This window comes from Bufo gargarizans, chromosome 10, assembly GCF_014858855.1.
Source record: "Bufo gargarizans isolate SCDJY-AF-19 chromosome 10, ASM1485885v1, whole genome shotgun sequence".
NCBI classification, from domain to species: Eukaryota; Metazoa; Chordata; class Amphibia; order Anura; family Bufonidae; genus Bufo; species Bufo gargarizans.
In genome coordinates, this window is record NC_058089.1 from 89,415,996 (window position 1) to 89,438,580 (window position 22,585).

At 43.2% G+C, this 22,585-nt stretch overlaps 1 protein-coding gene across 1 annotated transcript in view; it reads left to right on the forward strand.

Annotated features, from left to right (window-relative positions):
- Positions 1 to 19,271, forward strand: part of LPCAT2 (lysophosphatidylcholine acyltransferase 2) — a 67,297-nt gene extending 48,026 nt beyond the window's left edge. Inside the window, exons 13-15 of the mRNA XM_044270010.1 lie at positions 1,327 to 1,425; positions 13,120 to 13,261; positions 18,670 to 19,271. Coding sequence (XP_044125945.1) covers positions 1,327 to 1,425; positions 13,120 to 13,261; positions 18,670 to 18,872 — 444 coding nt within the window. The 3' untranslated portion in view covers positions 18,873 to 19,271. The remainder of the gene's footprint in view (positions 1 to 1,326; positions 1,426 to 13,119; positions 13,262 to 18,669) is intronic.
- The last annotated feature ends 3,314 nt before the right edge of the window (positions 19,272 to 22,585 follow it).

A 22,585-nucleotide genomic window follows, 5' to 3' on the forward strand; every position in this document is an offset into this window, starting at 1 on the left:
AGTTCATTGCCGAGCCTCCTCCCATATCACTGTGATCATAGAGCATTTCAAATATGACCTTTAATAGTAAAAAATAAAATAAGGCCAATGATAGATTATAAATATAGGAAATTAAGTTATAGGCTCAATACAAAACATACAAGACATAAAATAAAACAGCACATAACAAGATAAGGATGCAGAAGGGGAGGCTAAATGATAATGTACCAGAAAACAGGGGCAGATGGCGGACCAGGGAGCTTGCCCTAGTAGACCCTGCCTTTCCCTTTACTGCAGAGAACCACCCTGATGGTGGATGGATCTTGCACAAGAACCTACCTCTAATGCACCCTAGTTAGCCCTACAAGGGTTCTTCAGGGGACCTATAGAGGATTGTGGATACAATACTCCTAAATATGTCCCATTTATAGATCTATAAAAATGGCAAGAAGATGACCAGATAAACAAGCGTTAAATAATATCAAGAAGATGCATAATGGTAACAGCGGCCGCTCACAGACTCCAGGGCTGGGGATCTGGATGGCAGACGCATGCCTGGTAACAGCGGCCACTCACAGAATCCAGGGATCTGGATGGCAGACGCATGCCTGGTAACAGCGGCCACTCACAGAATCCAGGGCTGGGGATCTGGATGGTAGACGCATGCCTGGTAACAGCGGCCACTCACAGACTCCAGGGCTGGGGATCTGGATGGCAGACGCATGCCTGTTTTCATAATCCATCTGTATCGTAGACCGATTTTTTTTATAATACAAAATTTCAAACTCCCTGCATAGATGCATACATTCTGGCTGCTTGCAGCTACCACTAGGGGGAGCTTAGGAGCTTGACATCTGTCACGTATACAATTTTCTTTCAGTTTTTCATAGTTTTCAAGATCTGTGCATGCTGTCATTCAATAGGAACATTTCTGGTAGTTAATAATCTGTCTCAAATTTTGAACTGTTAGTTTTCATATTTTTATGCGTGCAGACGATACTTTAAAGTCTATAATGAATCATGAAATTCACTATAAAATTTATATATATATTTTTTTTTTGGAGGGGGGGTTTTACTGTGTTTTTTGCTGGCATTTGTATGTTTTTTTTGCATTTTTGTTAAAACAGGTCATGCTTCTGTGTATGACATTGTTTCAAGTGTTTTTCCCTTTGCCATCTCTATGGGAAATGAAAAGTGGCTGGAAAATTGTACAATAAAAAAAAAACTAAAAGAAACGCTGCAAGAAATCTTGAAAAATGACTAATTTTATCACCTTCACCAAAAGAATTCTGCGTGAAGAAAGCCATACTCAATTATGTTTCTTTTCTTCTTTTTTTTATGTGACAGGACAAGGATGGCACCATAGACTTCAGAGAGTATGTCATTGGCATTGCCATCCTTTGCAATCCTGCCAATTCTGAAGAAACCATCCAAATGGCATTTAAGGTAAATGTATCTTCCAGTACTTAAAAAAGTATTACATCTATAAAACATTTTGAGATTCTTCTCTACATTCCTCACGTTTTAAGTGCACCATAGGCTTGGCCGTGCTATCCAGTGCACCATCATTCCACCAGTATTGACGCCCAGTGCCCCCCTTCATGATGGATTGACAGTGCCAGGCTTATCTTGCGTCGCCATTCCTGGCTCTGAAATGCTTGCACCGATCGGTCTAGGTTCAGTACATGTCCACCACAGTGACTAGAGGCAAGGCCAGGCTACAGCTAGGAGCGATGGCACAGCAGAAGCCTGTCAATCAACTATAAGGGGGAGGCACTAGGCGTCCATACTGGTGGAGTGATGGTGCACTGGGTGGTGGGGCTAAGCCTAAGGTGCACTTGAATCCTAATTTGCATCTAGATAAACAAGAATGCTCTCACAGATTTTAAATACAAAGATATGTCTATGACTGGGAACACATACTCCAGAAGGCTATATACTGACTTTAAAAAAAGATTTGGGAGCTGACACACTCCCTTTAAAATGTCAGACTTTACTGTAGTTGAATCTTCCTGACACTCATTGACATGTTAGTATGTCACTTCGCTTAGGTAGTTGACGCTCAGCAATGTATTATTATGGAGCTGTCATGGCCTGGGCACAGCTGTATCACTTGTGGGTGCCAGCGGTATTATACAGCCTATCCCTGCAGTTTAACCCCCAGGTGCCGTGGTCAATGGTATCTGTGGCATCTGAACAGTTATAAATAAAAATCTGAATTTCCTTGCGCTTCATGGTAACGAATCAGTTTTTCTAAAATGGCGGCTGCACATGTTAGAAAGTGAAAGTAAGTGTAGAGAAGACAAGCCCAGGACTGCGAGATCACCCATAATGCTGTGCAGCCAGCCAATCCGCAGGTAGCAATCCCCCTGTGATGTCACAGCTGGGTGGAGCCCTATATAACCCTGATCCTGTACAGTTGCCACCATTTTCCTATGAGCGGAGAATGGGGAGAGACGTGACAAGACGCTCATGCACTTGGGACAGTGTTGCTGCAAACTAGTAACAGAGAGTGTAGGGCAATATTGAAGAGCGAGAGTGCAGGGAGAGTGCAGGGAGAGTGCAGGGAGAGTGCAGGGAGAGTGCAGGGAGAGTGCAGGGAGAGTGCAAGAAGAGTGCAGGGAGAGTGCAGGGAGAGTGCAGGGAGAGTGCAGGGAGAGTGCAGGGAGAGTGCAGGGAGAGTGCAAGAAGACTACAGGGAGAGTGCAGGGAGAGTGCAGGGAGAGTGCAGGGAGAGTGCAGGGAGAGCGCAGGACACTGCTGAACTACAGACTCTGCCACCAAGAGTCAAAGCTAATCTGTTCTGTTAACTATAGAGTTACTGTGCGTCAGTATTACAGGACCCTGTTAACAGCAAGTCATATACACACGGTAACTGTGCAGGGCCCCGAGATTCATTGCTAATCCATTGTGTTAGCTATAGAGTTACTGTGCGTCAGTATTACAGGTCACTGTTACCAGGAGGTCTAATATATCGCCGTGTACATAAATGTGCAGTGCACCAAGAATCATAGCTAATCTGTTCTGTTAGCTGCAGAGTTTGCTCCAATTCTTCCTGAAATCAGTTTTTATACCAGATTTGAAAATGTTGCTTTTAGGCAGATTGGCCTGGGTATACCGGACTTATAGTGATTCATGACTAATTAATTTGTAACGAATCAAATTTCTTGTCAACTTCAGTGAAGCTGCTGAACGGTATTTTTCAAACCTTCGCTCATCTCTAATAATAATGATAATAAATAATAAATTTGGTGCCTCCTTAATTGTATTATTGTACTGAACAGCAGAATAAATTTAACATGTCAGTTTTACCGTGCAGTGAACATCATGAAAACACAGGCCTAAAAGCAATGGTGGAATATCTGTGTGTAAAAGTTATACAATACATTAAAGGTACTCCGAAATGGTGCCGTTAAAAAATATAACTTGTCCTGCAAAAAAGCAATCCCTCATACGGCCATGTTGATGTAAGAATAAAAAATGATGGCCTTTGAAATGCAGAGATGAAAAAACAAAAAAGTAGCTGTGTCTTTAAATACTAAACTAGGCTACGACCTCTAAAGGGGGTTTCTCATCTCGCCATTTCCCCTTGCTTTGCTGCGCTGTTTGCGTAGCTTCCATTCACTGGAAATGGAGAGATGGGACAAAGAATAACAGGCAGCTCTTAAAGTGTATGAACACTAAGCGAGCGCTCATCACCATACATTTCATTATTTTGGTTAAAATACATGTGCCTGAAGACATCAGTGTCACCAGGAACACCTTACAGTCGTGGCCTAATGATTGCGTACATCTTCAGGATGTGAATCCAGTTGAAAACTACGGTGGAGCAGAGAGTCATTGGCTACTAGCCCTGCCATTTACTAAGTCACAGACTGCTTTAGGCCTGTGGTCTACTAGAGACTGGGAGAAGTCTGATGCCATCAGTGTCCAGGCACAGGAGGCGCGATGCAGTGAGGTCATCATGCCACCTGCACTGGAACGCAGGCAGCAGGAAGATCTGGCTGCTCACTGTGGGTAAGAGTCTTTTTTGTTTTCTTTGGTACAAACAAAGACACAATTACAACATGGGGGCATAAAAGAAGGAAATTATAACAATGTGAGTGCAAAAAATGGGGTTAATATAACAATGTGGGGGCACATTATAACAATGTGGGGGCACAAAAAGGGGCATTAAAACAATGTGGGGGCACAAAGGGGGCATAAAACAATGTGGGGGCACAAAAAGGGGCACATTATAACAATGTGGGGGCACAAAAAGGGGGCATTAAAACAATGTGGGGGCACAAAAAGGGGGCATAACAATGTGGGGGCACAAAAGGAGACATAACAATGTGGGGGCACAAAAGGAGACATTATAACAATGTGGGGGCACGAAATGGGGTAATTATAATAATGTACGGGCACAAAAGTGGGTCATTATTATATTGTGGAATACACAAAAGGGATACTATTACAATGTGGGGGCACAAAAGGATGACATTCTATTGTGGGGGCACAAAAACAGTATATGCTGCGGGGGCAGAAAAGGGGGACATATTACATTTGGTACAAATGAGGTACATTATTACCAATTGGGGAGCAGATGGAGCTCACTATTACAACATGGGGGCACAAAGATAAGTATTATATTGTGGGAGCACTAGAGAGGCTTTGCTGTAAAGAAGACACACTTTGGAGTCCAAAATTTGCCCTAGTGTCAGTATTACTCTAGTTACACCCCTGATACCTTATTATTCTCCCTTTTAGAGTTGCATAGTCATTAATGCAGAATGATGGAAGTCATTCTAGTATGACCTATTATCCTAGTGTTGAAGCAAAACTGCAGAGATCAGCAAAACTGCAATACTATGAGGCAATCAGTATAGAAGTACTTCCTAATTCCAAAAATATATCCATACATTCATCACCTATACAAAGCAAAGTAGTACAGATTAACTCATTATTGGTATCATGCATTTCAAAGTAAAACTGTGCTTTCATGACATGTATCTAGGCCGTGTATGTTGCGTCCCATGATTTAATTTGTCTTGGCAGAAGCTTCCTGGCATTGGTAGCCTCAATTCAGCTGTTTATTTTCTAATATTCCAAAAACATTTTCCATTTCTGTTACTCTAGGTGTTTTTACCATTTACTCTGTAATATTGAGTATGATCTCTAGTTCTATGCTTACATTTGTTAACATTTAACCCCATAAGGCAAGAGTGAATGTAATCGTAAAGTGTAAAACTTGGATCTAAAATTTTTTTTTACATTTTGAGCTGTGACAAAACCCCCTCATTAAATTTTTGGTTGTAAAGCCGGCCATACACATTAGCATGATTGGCTGAAGATCTAATGTGTATGGAGGCCTCCTTCCCAACCATCAACGAAAAAGTAAATATGGGGCATGGGGATTAAATGCTAGATAATTTCCAAAGGAGTGTCACTTAAAAAAATGAGGTGGCTCAATCTAAAGCTAGAAGATCAGGACTCAGGAGCCATTTCTTGAAGACATGTTAGCAGCATGGGACTTTGTGACCATGTTTCTGTCCGGGGTAATCTGTCATAGGATGAATTCTGTATAGCGTGTTTCATGGCTATGGTTTATTTCGACCGAAAACTCCATGTTTAATCTTTTTTCCCAATCATCTTGTTTAATCCATCAGACTTTTGTTTTATTAGGAGCTATGTGGCTTTTCATTAGCAGAGAATGCAGCTGCATTTTCCATATAATATACCTAATGATAACCTGAAGCTTTCGGTGACCTTTGTTTCTGAAGCACTAATGTGTTAATACCCATTTCTGTAATCTGGACCTTCCATCTGTTGTCTGGGCAACCTTCATACATTGCTTTAGGCCTTCAGGCAGGTAGGCTAGTCAACCACTGCCTGCACATCACCTCACTTGTAGTCTGTGATGGGTAATGCATGTAGGTTATTTTCTTTTTGCCTCCAGGCTTTCTTTAGAGGAGCAGATGCTCTGAAAGCATAAATGCCATAGATGGCAGTGCACAGGGTAGAGCAGGCACCCTTAGATAAAGCACCAAGGCTACCAGTGTCAGTATACAACTGGTATACATACTGGTCCAGTTGGTGAAGCTAGGTAATCACCGGGAACTAAAGTTGTTCACTAGCTATGGTCCCTTTTAGCTTTCTATTCATTTCTTTCTTTTCAAAATCATCAGGGGACATGGGTGATCGTAAGATGGTTGTCTAAAACAGCACCTCTCTTGTCTGCAGGCCACATCTTATACTGTAGCTCAGCCCCATTCATTTGTAATGAAGCTAAAGGGTTTGTCCAGCCTAGGAGCTGACAACCCCCAGTGTTCAGAAAGTGGGCTCCATTATGCCTTTCCGCAGTCCCGCCATTTCCACACCACAGCCCAATTCTTGGTCACTTCTGGTCCTGACTGAAGTGGAAATGGCTCGCTCCTTTGGCTGATGTGGCCAATCCCTCAGAGGCCACATGTCACTATGACATATCAAAAGTTTTTCGAAAGTGTGGTTACTCTTTAAAGGGGTTCTCCAGTTACATAATTTTTATTTTTTTTATCTGTCCAGAGTGTCCCAAACGCTGAACATTTCTGCCCCAAAATAGCTATTTTTAGGTCATCAATTCCTTCCCCTGTTCTCCGTATCACTACATCCTGGCCGGAGGTTTACATCTCAAAACTTCCTGTTTTCATCAGCTTTCTGCTGGGTTTGCTAACCAAAAACCCAGGATGCATTTCTCTGTTGTGTTGCACAGGGATAACACTGGTAACACAGCCTAACTAACATGGAAAGGGGAGGTGTAGGGGTTGTGACTACTCCAGAGAGGACAGTGTGGCAGGAGGAGCAAGCCCTGAGAAGCTTTTCAGAGCAAAGCTTGGAAACATTTTTCCATGATGCAGTGATACTGAGAACATGGAAAGAAAAGTGCTGCTAGGAAAAAATTAAAATGGGGCAAAGTATGCAGTGTTTGGGGTACTCTGGGCAACAAAAAGAATCATTATGGAACTGGGGTGCATCAAAAGGGGCATAGATGCATGACGAGCAGGGCCGGCCTTAGGTGTTCAGGCGCCCTGTGCGAGCTAACCTTGTGGCGCCCCCCCCCCCCCCAAAAAAAAAAAAAAAACTGCTTGTTGCTGGCATCATGGCATAGGCTGGCTGACTATCCAACCAAGTAGTTACCAGCCCTCACACCCCAAAGGCCGGTGTAATGTTATACTTCCCTAGTTCGTGAGATTTCCCTACCCTCGTCACTTCCGGTCGCACCGGACATGACGTGAGGAGGTGTGCAGCGCCGCGCAGGCGCACAACGACAGGTTAGGGAAATTTCACAGCAGAATGCGCATGCGCCAGGAGCCTCGCCGGCGGTTAGGGTAGGGAAAAACTATGGGCCAATGCGCAGGCGCAGTGATCGGATGGATGTTTTCAGCTGAACACCGGCCGACACTGCGCATGCACTGGGAGCCTCACCAGCGGTTAGGGAAGGGAAAAATTTACGTACGGGCCAGTGCTTTTTCCCTACCCTAACCGCTGGTGAGGCTCCCAGCGAATGCGCAGTGTCGGCCGGTGTCCAGCTGAGAAAATTAGTTTCCAATGTAGTATTAATAACTAAACAATTAAATAATAAACATATTGCATTGTCTACTTACCACCAGACAATAAGATGATCTGGACTCTGGCTGCAGTCTGGCTCTGGGGACTCCATTGTCACTCTTCTCCCCCCCCTTCCCTCGTCACTCTCATTATTTCCCCCCCCCCCATCACTCTCATTATTTCCCCCCCCCCATCACTCTCATTATTTCCCCCCCCCCCATCACTCTCATTATTTCCCCCCCCCCATCACTCTCATTATTTCCCCCCCCCATCACTCTCATTATTTCCCCCCCCCCCATCACTCTCATTATTTCCCCCCCCCATCACTCTCATTATTTCCCCCCATCACTCTCATTATTTCCCCCCCATCACTCTCATTATTTCCCCCCCCATCACTCTCATTATTCTCCCCCCCATCACTCTCATTATTCTCCCCCCCATCACTCTCATTATTCTCCCCCCCCCATCACTCTCATTATTCCCCCCCCATCACTCTCATTATTCCCCCCCCATCACTCTCATTATTCCCCCCCCCCATCACTCTCATTATTCTCCCCCCCCATCACTCTCATTATTCTCCCCCCCCATCACTCTCATTATTCTCCCCCCCCCATCACTCTCATTATTCTCCCCCCCCCCATCACTCTCATTATTCTCCCCCCCCCATCACTCTCATTATTCTCCCCCCCCCATCACTCTCATTATTCTCCCCCCCCATCACTCTCATTATTCTCCCCCCCCATCACTCTCATTATTCTCCCCCCCCATCACTCTCATTATTCCTCCCCCCTCCCCCTCCCCCTTTTCACTCTCAGACTCATTCTACTCCCACCTCCACCTCTAGTGTAGCGTGGCCGAGCTCTGTTCGATCCGCGGTACAGGAGCATTTGTTTCCTGTACCCGGCCGGACTGACAGGAAGTGCACACTAAGTGAGCACTTCCTGTCAGTCCGGCCGGGTACAGGAAACAAAAGCTCCTGTACCGCGGATCGAACAGAGCTCGGCCACGCTACATTAACAGCACACAGCAAGCGCAGGCAGGATTCTTTAGAGCGGCAAGCGCTCAGCCTCAGCCACTCAGGCGGCGCAGAATGAGGGGCGCCGCCAGCCGCCCAAACTTATATAAGCAATTTTTATTTTTTTTAAACCGCAACGGGCGCTGGGCGCCCCCTGCTGAATACAGGGGAGGGGGAGATGGAGAGGCGGGGGACCCGCCCCGTGGGAAAACATAAGTGCCGCCTCGCCTGCCCATATTACATTGCGAGCTGTCGGCCGCCCGGCGCCCCTGTTGCTATGGCGCCCTGTGCGGCCGCACAGCCCGCACACCCCAAAGGCCGGCCCTGATGACGAGAACATACGAGTGGTTCTAACGGCTTGCAAATCATTAGACCGCAATAGACCAGAGTGCTGTGTACAATTTTGGGTTTCTGTGCACAGGAAGGACATATCAAAGCTTGAGAGGGCACAAAGACGGACAACTGAAATAATGACTGGAATGGGTGGCCTGTAGTACCTAGAAAGATTATCAAAATTAGGGTTATTTTATTTAGAAAAAGAGAGGTGAGATCTAATATCTATGTCAAGATATATCGAAGGTCAGTGAGGAGATCTCTGCCTTGATCGTGACGAGGGGACATCCTCTGCGTGTAGAGGAAAGAAGTTTTCTTTGTCAACATAGAAGAGGATTCTTTACTGTAAGAGTAGAAACTATTGAACTCTGTCAGAGGAGGTGGTAAAAGAGTTCAAGAGGGGCCTGGATGTATTTCTGGAGTGTAATAATATTACAGGTTATAGTTATTAGAGAGGGGTCGTTCAAGGGAGTTATTCTGATTGCCTGAAAATGAGGACAATTAGCTTCTACCTCATGAGTTTTTTTGCCTTTCTTTGGATCAGCTTTGCAGGATAACAGGCTGAACTGGATAGATGGATGTTTTCAACCTTACAAATTATGATACTATGTAAGCAAAGAATCCCTTTAAGATGGTTCGGGTACTTTGTAGCTTAGTATTTGGACCTGGATAGAAGTGTGATTTGGCCAACATATGGCCCTGTTATTTGAGCACCATACTACAAGATGCCGATAATTGGACACTGTGGGGGAAATTTATCAAACTGGTGTAAAGGAAAACTGGCTAATTTGCCCATAGTAACCAATCAGATTCCACCTTTCATTCTTCCCCCGTATGTTTATTTGTATATTATATGATTGTACACCATATGGGATGGTAAGGACAACAGAAGGTTTCACTCAGGGTATCATTCAATGTAAGACCAACCTTAATAAAGGGAGGGCTTCCGGCTTCTATGAAAGGGCGCTGCGATCCGCTGAACCGTGGCAATTAACCCATCAAGTGCCGCACCTGAGGGGTTGATTGCCGCCGATCACCCTGCCCTGTCATAGAGGCCGGGTATGTGATACGGCCGGCACCTGCAGCCTACATTTGTATTAATGGTTTAATTATAATCATTGGTAGCAATGCGCCCCCCCCAACCCCAGTATTATAATCATTGGTGGCAGTAGCCACAGGGTCCCCTGTCCTCCTGCTCACTGCTCTTCTTATTGGTGGCAGCGGAACCCGCATCATAGTGAGGAGGGAGGGAGGTAGAGACTCCCTCCTTCTCCACTGTGCAGATTCAGGAGAACAAGGTGCGTGTTGAGGGCAGCGTGTGCTACGTTCTCAGCGCAGTGGGCCACCCAGAAGCAGTGGGTCCCGGCACTTGCCCGGGTATGCCAGGTGCTGACGTCAGCCCTGGCAATGCTCCATGGGAAAATAATATGCAAAGAGGTATCTCCCAAGGGAAAATAATCATTTTGCTAGCTCCATCTGTTGGAAGTAACTCCCTTTGAGTCAAAGTCTGACTTTTTAACTAGCCTTGGGACATAACAAGGAAAATAACCAAGGCATATATCCATCCAAAGACAGCTGTTTCAGGGTGCTTGACCCTCATCAGTACAGAGTAGAACAGCCCATCCTCTCCCTAGCTGCCATCTCCATTTCTTTGTGCCCACCTCCTCTCCCTACCTGCCATCTCCAGTCCACGGGCCGCCTCTCCCCTTCCCAGCTGCCACCTTCAGTCCTCTGGGACCCCTCCACCCGTCCCCAATTGCTATATCATGTCCTTTGGAACAATCAAGCCACTATCTCCTATCCTGCTGATGAGTCACTGAGGCTTCCTCTACTTTTGATCTGGGGTGGGGAAAGGGGATAATGGCTCCTGCTATATTTTCAGGCTGCTTGTGTGTTAAAACATGTCAACTACAACAACCTCTGCAGGAAAGGTAATTAAACTTGTGTATATGTAGGACCACATTTATCATACTAGTGCGCTTGTCTTTTGGCTCCAAAAATTTTGCGGAAAGCACCCATTTGCGTTTTGTGCAACTTCTTATTTTATTTTTTGCCTCCCGCTTGTCACATTTCTAAAAAGGGAGGGAGCAGGGTTGGAAGTGTGCATCCGGTCCTGCACATTTTTTTAATAATTTATGGCAAAAACTGGCATAAATTATACCTGAAATCTGTTAGCATGTAGCGGATGTAGATTTCAGTTCTAGTGCACAGAGCTGGTGGGCTGCTCCACAATTTTAAAGGGGTTTTCTGAGACTTTTAGGCCTCATGCACACGACCGTTGTGTGCATCCGTGGCCGTTGTGCCGTTTTCCGTTTTTTTTCGCGGACCCATTGACTTTCAATGGGTCCGTGGAAAAAAAAAATCGGAAAATGCACCGTTTTGCAGCCGAGGCCGTGATCCGTGTATCCTGTCCGTCAAAAAAATATGACCTGTCCTATTTTTTTGACGGACAACGGTTCACGGACCCATTCAAGTCAATGGGTCCGTGAAAGAACACGGATGCACACAAGATTGGCATCCGTGTCCGTGATCCGTGGCCGTAGGTTGCTTTCATACAGACGGATCCGAAGATCCGTCTGCATAAAAGCTTTTTCTGATCTAAGTTTTCACTTCGTGAAAACTCATTTCCGACAGTATATTCTAACACAGAGGCGTTCCCATGGTGATGGGGACGCTTCTAGTTAGAATACACTGCAAACTTTGTACAAGACTGCCCCCTGCTGCCTGGCAGCACCCGATCTCTTACAGGGGGATATGATAGCACAATTAACCCCTTCAAGTGCGGCACCTAAAGGGGTTAATTGTACTATCATATTCCCCTGTAAGAGATCAGGGCTGCCAGGCAGCAGGGGGCAGACCCCCCCCCCCTCCCCAGTTTGAATATCGTTGGTGGCACAGTGTGCGCCCACCATCGCCCCCCCTCCCTCCCTCTATTGTAATAAATCGTTGGTGGCACAGTGTGCCAACCACCATCGGCCCCCCCTCCCTCTATAGCAGTATCAACATTGGTGGCAGTGTGCGGCCTCCCATTCCCCCCCCCCATCATTGGTGGCAGCGGAGTTCCGATCGGAGTCCCAGTTTAATCGCTGGGGCTCCGATCGGTAACCATGGCAACAAGGAAGCTACTGCAGCCCTGGTTACTTAGCAATAGTACAACAGTAGAAGATTCATACTTACCTGCTTGCTGCTGCGATGTCTGTGAACGGCCGGGAGCTCCTCCTACTGGTAAGTGACAGTTCTTTAGCAATGCGCCGCACAGACCTTTCACTTACCAGTAGGAGGAGCTCCCGGCCATTCACAGACGGATCCGTCCCCATTGACTTGCATTGTAATTCAGGACGGATCCGTTTGGCTCCGCACGGCCAGGCGGACACCAAAACGACTTTTTTTTCATGTCCGTGGATCCTCCAAAAATCAAGGAAGACCCGCGGACGAAAAAACGGTCACGGATCACGGACCCACGGACCCCGTTTTTGCGGACCGTGAAAGAAAACTGTCGTGTGCATGAGGCCTTATACTGATGACTAGTGATGAGCGAAGCGAGCTTCGGATGCTACATCCGAAGTCGCTTCGTTCAAAACTTCGGATTAATACTGTACGAAGATCCTTCTGTACGGGCTCTGATGAGCCGAAGTTAGTTATTCGCAAAGTCACGATAGTAGTTGATTTTTAAAGTGGAAAACCACTTTATATTATAATTTTAGAATATTATACACTTATATACAATACACTTCTTGGAGAATTGCAGTATCCAGTATATATATTCTGCTTATCACATTCTGTTCTTATTTAGCAATATAAAATATATGAGCAGCGGAGAAAGAATTTGGCACTTTAGGGAGTTCAGGGACTCAGAAGTTCAGAAGCTGATTATTAATATTATTATTATTAATATTATTATTAAATGTACAGATTTCGTCTCTTTAAAGAAGCAGGGTTTCACACAACAGACATTAAGGGCTAATGTCTGTGATTGGATGTAACGCCAATCACAAACATTTACCCTCTCAGATGCTGTGGTCAAATCTGAGTGCTGAAAACCTGTGAAGACTGGAAAAACTGAATGTGTGATATTTTTGTATAGATGGAGCCTGGGCCCTCCGGATCAGTTCCCCCAGTGGGCACTTTGTTCTCCAGTATGATGCTGTTTACGTTCAGCTGCTTGCAATTATATTATAAATGATAAAACATAATTTCATGTAATCATTTTTCTTTACTATTACTAGCTATTTGATGTCGATGGAGATGGCAGTATCACAAAGGATGAATTTAAGTCCCTGTTACGATCTTCATTGGGTGTTCCAGACCTTGATGTTTCTCAACTTTTCCAGGATATGGATGCTGATAAATCAGGAAAAATCTGTTACGGTAAGATGGCCCAGAATATTCTGTTTACAGTCCTTACATAGTAGGAAACATATCACAAAATGAAATTTTTAGGTAGTTTTATTATAAATATATTGATTTATATTTAGTTTTTATTTCTTCTCACCATTAATATATTTATGTAGCTTTCCTATTTAAAGAAAAAAGAAAAAAAAGCTTCAAATATTCCAGATTTTATATTGGCCAATAGAGCAGACACAATAGGCTGGCATGTACTACTTTCAGTAGCTCACTTGTTAGCTTTGCTCTATAGACTTTGACAGAGGTAACAGAGATTTAACGAACGCTCTTATGAACTGTTAGATGTCTAGATGAGACAAGATAGTAATACTGTATGCTCAGAAGGCTTTGTATTTATCCCTGGCACTTCCTGGTCTCTTAAAGGGGCTGTACTCTATCAGTTTTTGGAGACTGAAATAGTCTATAACAACTCATGCTAATTTCAGCTGTCATAAAACACAAACATCTTGTTGCAATATTTATGCAAAAAATACTGAAAAGATGTAGGGGGTCTTCTGAGATCCATTATTTTAGAGGGAAGAAAAAGTCCCCCACAAAATATCAAATCTCAGACGGAAAAGGCTAAATCAGATGCAAAATGCTCAAAATAAAGGCCCCTTTTTTTCTGTTCTACTAACAGATCAGAAGAACAAAATAGGAAATGATGATGTGAAGCTACCCTCATATTTTTTTTACTAGAATGGCACCTAGGTATTTTAAAGCCATCCACAAGAGTTTTCATTTTTCACTCCCTGCCTTTCCAGAGCCATGACTTTTTTTTACTTTTCCATTCACATAGCTATATGAGGGATTATGTTTTGCACGACAAGTTGTGCCTTCTAATGTCACCATTTAATATTGCATATGATGTATTGGGAAGCTGGAAAAAAATTCCAAATGGGGTGGAATAAAAAAAAAAGCACAACATTCCGCCAGAAAAACAGAAAATTAAATTTTTTTTCTTTTCATTGCCATATTCTAATCCACATTACTTTAATAATTAGGTTTACACAGCTGTGATAGGATGTGTTAAAGAGTGATCTGTAGATTTTATTGATACCATTTTGGCACGTGTATGGCTTTTTGATCAGAGTTTACTTAAATTTTTGGGGAGGTGAAGCGATAAAAAAAATGGTGAATCGGCCATTATTATTTTTATTTTGTTACCCCACTCAACATATGGGAAAAATATGTTTATATTTTAATAGTACAGGTGCTTTTGCATGTTGCATGATGCTTATTTTTTTATTGTTTATTTATTTTTTATTTTGGAGGTGGTTTGAATTTTATTTTTTTCATATTTTTAAAAACTAAAAAAAACAAAACACTTATTTAAGTCATACTAGGTGACTTTGACAAGTGGTCATTAGATTGCAATTTTTATTTAGTAATCAAATTTGATCCATTACTCAATATAGAATTCGGTGTACTCCAATGCAGTGCTGCCACCTATAGCTATTGGAATATACCTGTGATAGGCATCGAAGCCTCCAGCAGGCTCCAGCCTATCATTACCAGGCAACAGTTTCCCTGATCTCTGCGAGGGGAAGCTGTTACCTGTGCGGTGGCACATAGCTCCCGCATTTCCACCACTTAGATTTGACCACGGCATCTGAGAAGTTAAATGTCTGCAATGGATTAGCCCCAGGTGTCTGTTATATGACTTTTTTTTTAAAATATTTAAAGTGACAACTTCCTCCGTACGTGTATGATGGCGGTCTTCTACAGGTTAAAGCATTCAACTGGTGGTATACCTGGTAGTCTAGGGCAGTTGTCCCACCACATGGAACCCAATGATCACTAGAACTGGGGTTTTGAGCTCCCTGTTTGACTGGGGTGGTGGACATGCATACAGTGGCGGAAATAATTATTTGACCCCTCACTGATTTTGTAAGTTTGTCCAATGACAAAGAAATGAAAAGTCTCAGAACAGTATCATTTCAATGGTAGGCTTATTGTAACAGTGGCAGATAGCACATCAAAAGGAAAATCGAAAAAATAACTTTAAATAAAAGATAGCAACTGATTTGCATTTCATTGAGTGAAATAAGTATTTGAACCCCTACCAACCATTAAGAGTTCTGGCTCCCACAGAGTGGTTAGACACTTCTACTCAATTAGTCACCCTCATTAAGGACACCTGTCTTAACTAGTCACCTGTATAAAAGACACCTGTCCACAGAATCAATCAATCAAGCAGACTCCAAACTCTCCAACATGGGAAAGACCAAAGAGCTGTCCAAGGATGTCAGAGACAAAATTGTAGACCTGCACAAGGCTGGAATGGGCTACAAAACCATTAGCAAGAAGCTGGGAGAGAAGGTGACAACTGTTGGTGCGATTGTTCAAAAATGGAAGGAGCACAAAATGACCATCAATCGACCTCGCTCTGGGGCTCCACGCAAGATCTCACCTCGTGGGGTGTCAATGGTTCTGAGAAAGGTGAAAAAGCATCCTAGAACTACACGGGAGGAGTTAGTTAATGACCTCAAATTAGCAGGGACCACAGTCACCAAGAAAACCTTTGGAAACACATTACACCGCAATGGATTAAAATCCTGCAGGGCTCGCAAGGTCCCCCTGCTCAGGAAGGCACATGTGCAGGCCCGTCTGAAGTTTGCCAATGAACACCTGAATGATTCAGAGAGTGACTGGGAGAAGGTGCTGTGGTCTGATGAGACCAAAATAGAGCTCTTTGGCATTAACTCAACTCGCTGTGTTTGGAGGAAGAAAAATGCTGCCTATGACCCCCAAAACACCGTCCCCACCGTCAAGCATGGGGGTGGAAACATTTTGCTTTGGGGGTGTTTTTCTGCTAAGGGCACAGGACAACTTATTCGCATAAACGGGAAAATGGACGGAGCCATGTATCGTGAAATCCTGAGCGACAACCTCCTTCCCTCTGCCAGGAAACTGAAAATGGGTCGTGGATGGGTGTTCCAGCACGACAATGACCCAAAACATACAGCAAAGGCAACAAAGGAGTGGCTCAAGAAGAAGCACATTAAGGTCATGGAGTGGCCTAGTCAGTCTCCGGACCTTAATCCAATCGAAAACCTATGGAGGGAGCTCAAGCTCAGAGTTGCACAGAGACAGCCTCGAAACCTTAGGGATTTAGAGATGATCTGCAAAGAGGAGTGGACCAACATTCCTCCTAAAATGTGCGCAAACTTGGTCATCAATTACAAGAAACGTTTGACCTCTGTGCTTGCAAACAAGGGTTTTTCCACCAAGTATTAAGTCTTTTTTTGTTAGAGGGTTCAAATACTTATTTCACTCAATGAAATGCAAATCAGTTGCTATCTTTTATTTAAAGTTATTTTTTCGATTTTCCTTTTGATGTGCTATCTGCCACTGTTACAATAAACCTACCATTGAAATGATACTGTTCTGAGACTTTTCATTTCTTTGTCATTGGACAAACTTACAAAATCAGTGAGGGGTCAAATAATTATTTCCTCCACTGTATGTGGGGGACAGCCAAGTTTCTTGCTCTGCATTAGCCCCATAGACAATGGATGTGACTATAATGCAAAAGGAAACTCAAACATGCAGCAAAATGCACGGCTCACCTCGTCTCCGACCAACACTCCCACTAGATTGTATGGAGACATGTTTGTGCAAGAGTGGCGTCACATTTGATCGGACTGCACTTTCACATTAATTGGTCTCATTGTAAAATATGAAGAGAGCAACTTGAGTGCTTTACAATCTGATATCGATGAACTGCAATGGACTGTGCAAACATGCTCTATAAATAAGGCCTTTGATATACTTGATCAAAAGTTCCATCTAACATAAGGAAACTAGAAGATATCATAATTCAGACAAAGAAATCCAACCTGGAAAAAGATATTATAGATCGGAGTGCACAACCTGCGGGCTGCGGGCTGCATGTGACTTGCAGAGTCAAGATTTGCGATCAGCTGTGTTTCTTCCTGGAGTGCTGCATGGCGCTGGATTGAAGGGTCCTACTACTGCTGCTCATGTTGGAGCTGAAGAGAAGACCGAAGCGCTTTATCAGCACTTCTGGCTTCTCCTCAGATAGGGGAGCGCGATGCAGTTCGGACCTTGCGATCAAGTGATCTCTGGGTGTCCCCAGGGCAGAAGAGTGCAGAGCTGCAGGGTCAGTAGACCCTGATCAGCTCTGCCTTGTACAAAGCCCCCACAGTAAGCTGATTTCCCCTGTAACTGGGGCTCCGGTTACAGTGGAAATAGTGAAAAAAAAAAAAAAAAAAGTCTCATAGTTTCCCAAAGTTCTTTCAGTGACCTCTTGGAGGACAAATTATGTTGCAAAAATATAAATAAAAAATAAGTTAACAATTATAAAAAAAAATATATAATAGAACTAAAAGAAAAAAAAGGAAAAGTACAAAATAAAAAAAGGGTCCCCCAAAGGTCTTTTGAAACCCTCATGGGGGACATGATATGTGGCAAAAATATATTGTAAAAAATAAAAGAAAATTGAAAACAAAATTAAACAAATAAAATACAAATAAAAGAAGAAGGATAAAGTGCAAAATTTAAAAAGGTGTTCACTGCCCCAATGGTCTTTTTATGACCTCTTGGGGGACATATTATGTAGCAAAAATATATTTAAAAAAATAAATTAATAAAGCAAGTTTTAATTTTTTTAAAGAAAAATAATAAAATAACAAATGAATAAAATACAAATAAAATAAGGAAAAAGTGCAACCCCCCCCCCCAAAAAAAAACTGTCAGTGTCCACCAGAGGTCTTTTTAGGACATATTATGTAGCAAAAATATATTAAATAATATGTTTAAAAAAAATTATGTTACCACGATATACAGTGCTATTCTCCCCAGATGGTTTTATATAGATTTCAGCAAGGTTGGAAATTATTGTACTCTTTCCGCTCTATCTTTCTCATCTCTTACTGCAGAATCTATAGCTGGAAATCTCACTTTTGCAATCGTGCCTGTAGTTGAGGAGTACAGGTTTTAGAGATACGACTGGCCAAATCATGTCCAAGTGTGAAAGGTGTCTTAATAATATTCCCCTCACTGCAGTAAAGTCTAAATGGCTTAGCTAGCAGGATTCCTGTAGGAGCTGACAGAGTTGATTAACTCAGTCACTTCTACATATTATTATACTGTGTATACAGAGCTGAAAATGACATTTAAATATCATGAAACAATTTTGAAAGTGCCCCCAGTACCTGTACAAAATGCGACTTACCCCCTCTCTCTTGGGCCTAGACCTGAAAAATAGTAGTCAAGAAAGCTAAAGCCGCAGCCACTGGTAAAAAATCTTCTGCTATGGAATACGATGTATTTCTGCACGTATATGAGATGCTGCAATGATATGCATATTGATGCGCACTACAATGCTTGATGTCTTATTTTTATTTTATTCTTATGTCTTTTAGAGGAGTTCAAAAACTTTTTTCTCAATCATCCAGTATATGCGAAATTATTTACAACTTACCTTGACCACCAGAAATATTACTTGCATGTACTGCAGGAGGAGGAGGAAGAAGACAAGAATTTAGAGCCCTTTATAGCCGGAAATCAGGACATCAACAGCAGCACAGAGGAAGCTCTGAGTTCATCAGACAAAAAAGAAGACTGAATGAGACTTAACAATATAAAACGTTTTAAGTTTGGTTTGTCTGTGTTAGGATGCATGGGACTTTTCCCCAATGTTTTTACTTTTGTGGTAAATGACTTGTTGGAGACGATTTTTAGGGCAATCTGTGGTATTTGAAAACTACATATATATATATATATATATATATATATAATCATAATTTTTTTGGGCAATTTGGGATACCATATCTGCAGTGAAAGCCAGAGGTTTTAGGCCTCTTTCACACGCTGGTTGCGGGTGAGGGGCGGATTAGTTCAGGGTGCATTGTGGGAAACCCGCGCGAGTAGGCACACAATCGCAGTCAGTTTTGTTTGCGATTGCGTTCCGATGTTTATTCCGCGTGAGTGCAATTCGTTTTGTACGAGCATTAGAAAAAACTGAATGTGGTACCCAGACCCGAACCAGGACTTCTTCACTGAAGTTCGGGTTTGGGTTTAGTGTTCTGTAGATTTAATTATTTTTTATTATAAGGCTACATGCACACGAACGTTGCTTGTTTCCGTGTCCAGTCAGTATTTTTTTTTGCGGATAGGATGCAGACCCGTTCATTTCAATCGGTCCGCAAAAAATGCGGACAGCACACCGTGTGCTATCCGCATCCGTATGTCCGTTCTGTAGCCTCGAAAAAAAAATATAACATGTCCTATTCTCGTCCGTTTTAGGCATTGTTACAATGTATCCGCAAAAAAAAAAAACGAATGGCATACGGATGTCATCCGTTTGATTTGTTTTTTGCGGATCCACAATTTGTGGACTGCAAAACACATACGGTCATGTGCATGTAGCCTAACTTGGTTATAATGGAAAATAGCATTTCTTAATACAGAATGCTAAGTATAATGTCAATTGAGGGTTAAAAAAATAATAAAAACATAACTCACCTCATCCACTTGATCGCGCAGCCGGCATCGTCTTCTTTCTTCTTCTTTCAGGACCTGCAAAAGGACCTTTGACGTATTCGCGCTCACCACGTGGTGAGCGCAGTTAACGTCAGTGCAGGTCCTTCTGAATGAAGATAGAAGATCCTTCCATCTTCATTCAGCAGGACCTGCGCTGACGTCACCACACTCACCACCTGCGCGATTACGTCAAAGGTCCTTTTGCAGGTCCTGAAAGAAGACTATGCCGACAGCGATCAAGTGGATGAGGTGAGTTAATTATTATTATTTTTTTAACCCCTCAAGGCACATTTTACTAAGCATTCTGTATTAAGAATGCTATTAGCAATGTTATAAGGGAAAATAATAGAGTGAATAGATTTTAATGGGGTCCGGGGTTGCTCATCCCTATAATCTCCTAACAACCATGCATGAAAATCCCACCGCACCCACACTTGCTTGCGGAAGCTTGCGATATTTACGCAGCCCCATAGAAATGAGCCTATGGGGCCTGCGTTGCGTGAAAAACGCAGAATATAGAACATGCTGCGATTTTCACGCAATGCACAAGTGATGTGTGAAAATCACCGGTCATCTGCACAGCCCCATTGAAGTGAATCGGTCCGGATTCAGTGCGGGTGCAATGCGTTTACCTCACGCATTGCACCTGCGCGGAATTCTCGCCCGTGTGAAAGGGGCCTTATACAGAGCCTCAGTGCACTGCCATAGTACGGAGTCATCCTACCTCTGTGTATTGGTAACTCTTTGAGGACATGGTGATTTTCTGTTTCAGTTTTTTACTCCCTCCTGATGCCATATATTTTTTTTTCCAGTTCACGTAGCCGTATGAGGGCTTGCTTTTTGTGGGACAAGTTGTAATTTCTAACATCACCATTTAATATTGCATACGATGTAGTGGAAAGCTGGGAAAAAATTCTAAATGGGGTGGAATTTTTTAAAATTTAAATAAACTATTGCACCACAGTTTTATGGGTTTAGTTTTTTTGCATTCCCTTTGCAGTAAGACTGTGCCCTTTATTCCCCAGGTCAGTACCACGTTTATAGAAAAACTTTGGGAAACACATTTTTTTTTTGCATAACCATATTCTGAACTCTATAAATTTTATATATTTCCATCTATGCAGCTGTGCGAGGGCTCATTTTTGTGGGCGATCTGTAGTTTCTATTGACACCAGTTTAGAGTGTGTATGATCTTTTGATCATTTTTTATAACTTTTTTTGGTAGGTGAAGTGGCAAAAAAACGGTGAATCGGCCATTTTGATTGTTTTTCATTATGGCGTTCACCGTATGGGATAAATGTGTTTATATTTTAACATTATGAGCATTTGGGGGTGTGGTATTGCAAATTATTTTCGTTATGGTTTCATTTTTTGAATATGGGGATATGGTGGTGATTTGAATATTTATTTATATATTTTTTTTAAATGTACACATATTTTAAGTCTGCTTAGGGAACTTTAACAAGTAATTGTTAGATCACTTGGCCCATAACTGCAGCCTAAGGGAGTTCCATTGTGTCCCTATGGAGCCCTACCACCTCTGTAGGAACTACTCCTGTGATAACCTCAGTCCCTATGAAGGATTCAAGGCTATCACAAGGAGCGAACAGCTTCCCCGAAAGCTGCCTCAGATGCCTTTGTTGCAGTTGATCACAGAATATGAGGGGTTAAATTTCTGTGATTAGCATTATCACCGAACATGGACATTAGCTCCAGGTGTCTGCTGTGTGAAAGAGGGCAAACGATGTCTATATGTTCTGAAGCTGGTGCCATCTGTAACGGTCACATCCACACACACAGGGGGAAGGATAGTGACCACTGCGCTCCACCCTCACCCCTGGCCCTGCCTACTTGCCTCCTGATGACAGAGGACAACTGGACGACAGTCCCTTACTTAGGATATGTGCAGGGAAGACAGACAAGACAAAATACTGAACGTGAACGGACCGGGTCAGAACCAAGAGAGCTACGCAGTACAAAGGGTTAAGCAAAGATTGGTCAGGAGAAGCCGGGGTCAAATACCAGGAGAGTAGAGAAGTACCAGAGTAGTCCGCAAAGAGTAGTCAGGTGGGAGCCGAGGTCACAATACCAGGACGGATGCGCAGTACAGGAAGAGCAGGCAATGGATCGTCAGGGAACAGGATCAGGTGAGTATTCAGTAGTCCAACAAATAGCCAGGAACCTAGAATTAACAGGCAACCTGTGGCCAGCAGGCTGCCTGTATTTATAGTGGAGAGTGAGGGTCATGTGACGTGGCCAGCGTCACATGACCGACAGACCGACCAGTCGGGCACCGAGTGATCAGCTCGGCGCTCAAGGCATACCTAGGAGCAGGAAGCTTCCCAGCTAGCAAAGCCGCCCTGGGAACGAGGTCAAACACAGATCCTCGCTCCTGAAGCTAAGCAGCAGGTCTGCGGCTGATGGGAGACCGAGTGCGCCTTCGGCACCCCGTTACACCATCTTTAAAGAGACCACATGCACCATACATAATTACGAAAACCCCTTTCAGGACAAATGGTTGTCGCAAAGGGGAGCCTCTGTCTGGAGGTTCCAAGCCATCTAAGTATTGTATGGATATGTTTATTTAAAGGACCAGCTGGGGAACTATATGGCCAGCCATAGCGTTTTCGGTTGGCTTTAGTCAAATTTTTTAAAATATATTTTTCTAATGCCCTTGAAATAAAAAATTATGCAATTTTGCATGTAGTGTTAATTAAACATTTCTTGCCATTTTGTGTGTACAGCTCGTATCCAGGTTATGTGTTTCCCTGGTAACAGACTACAAATTCTGTATAG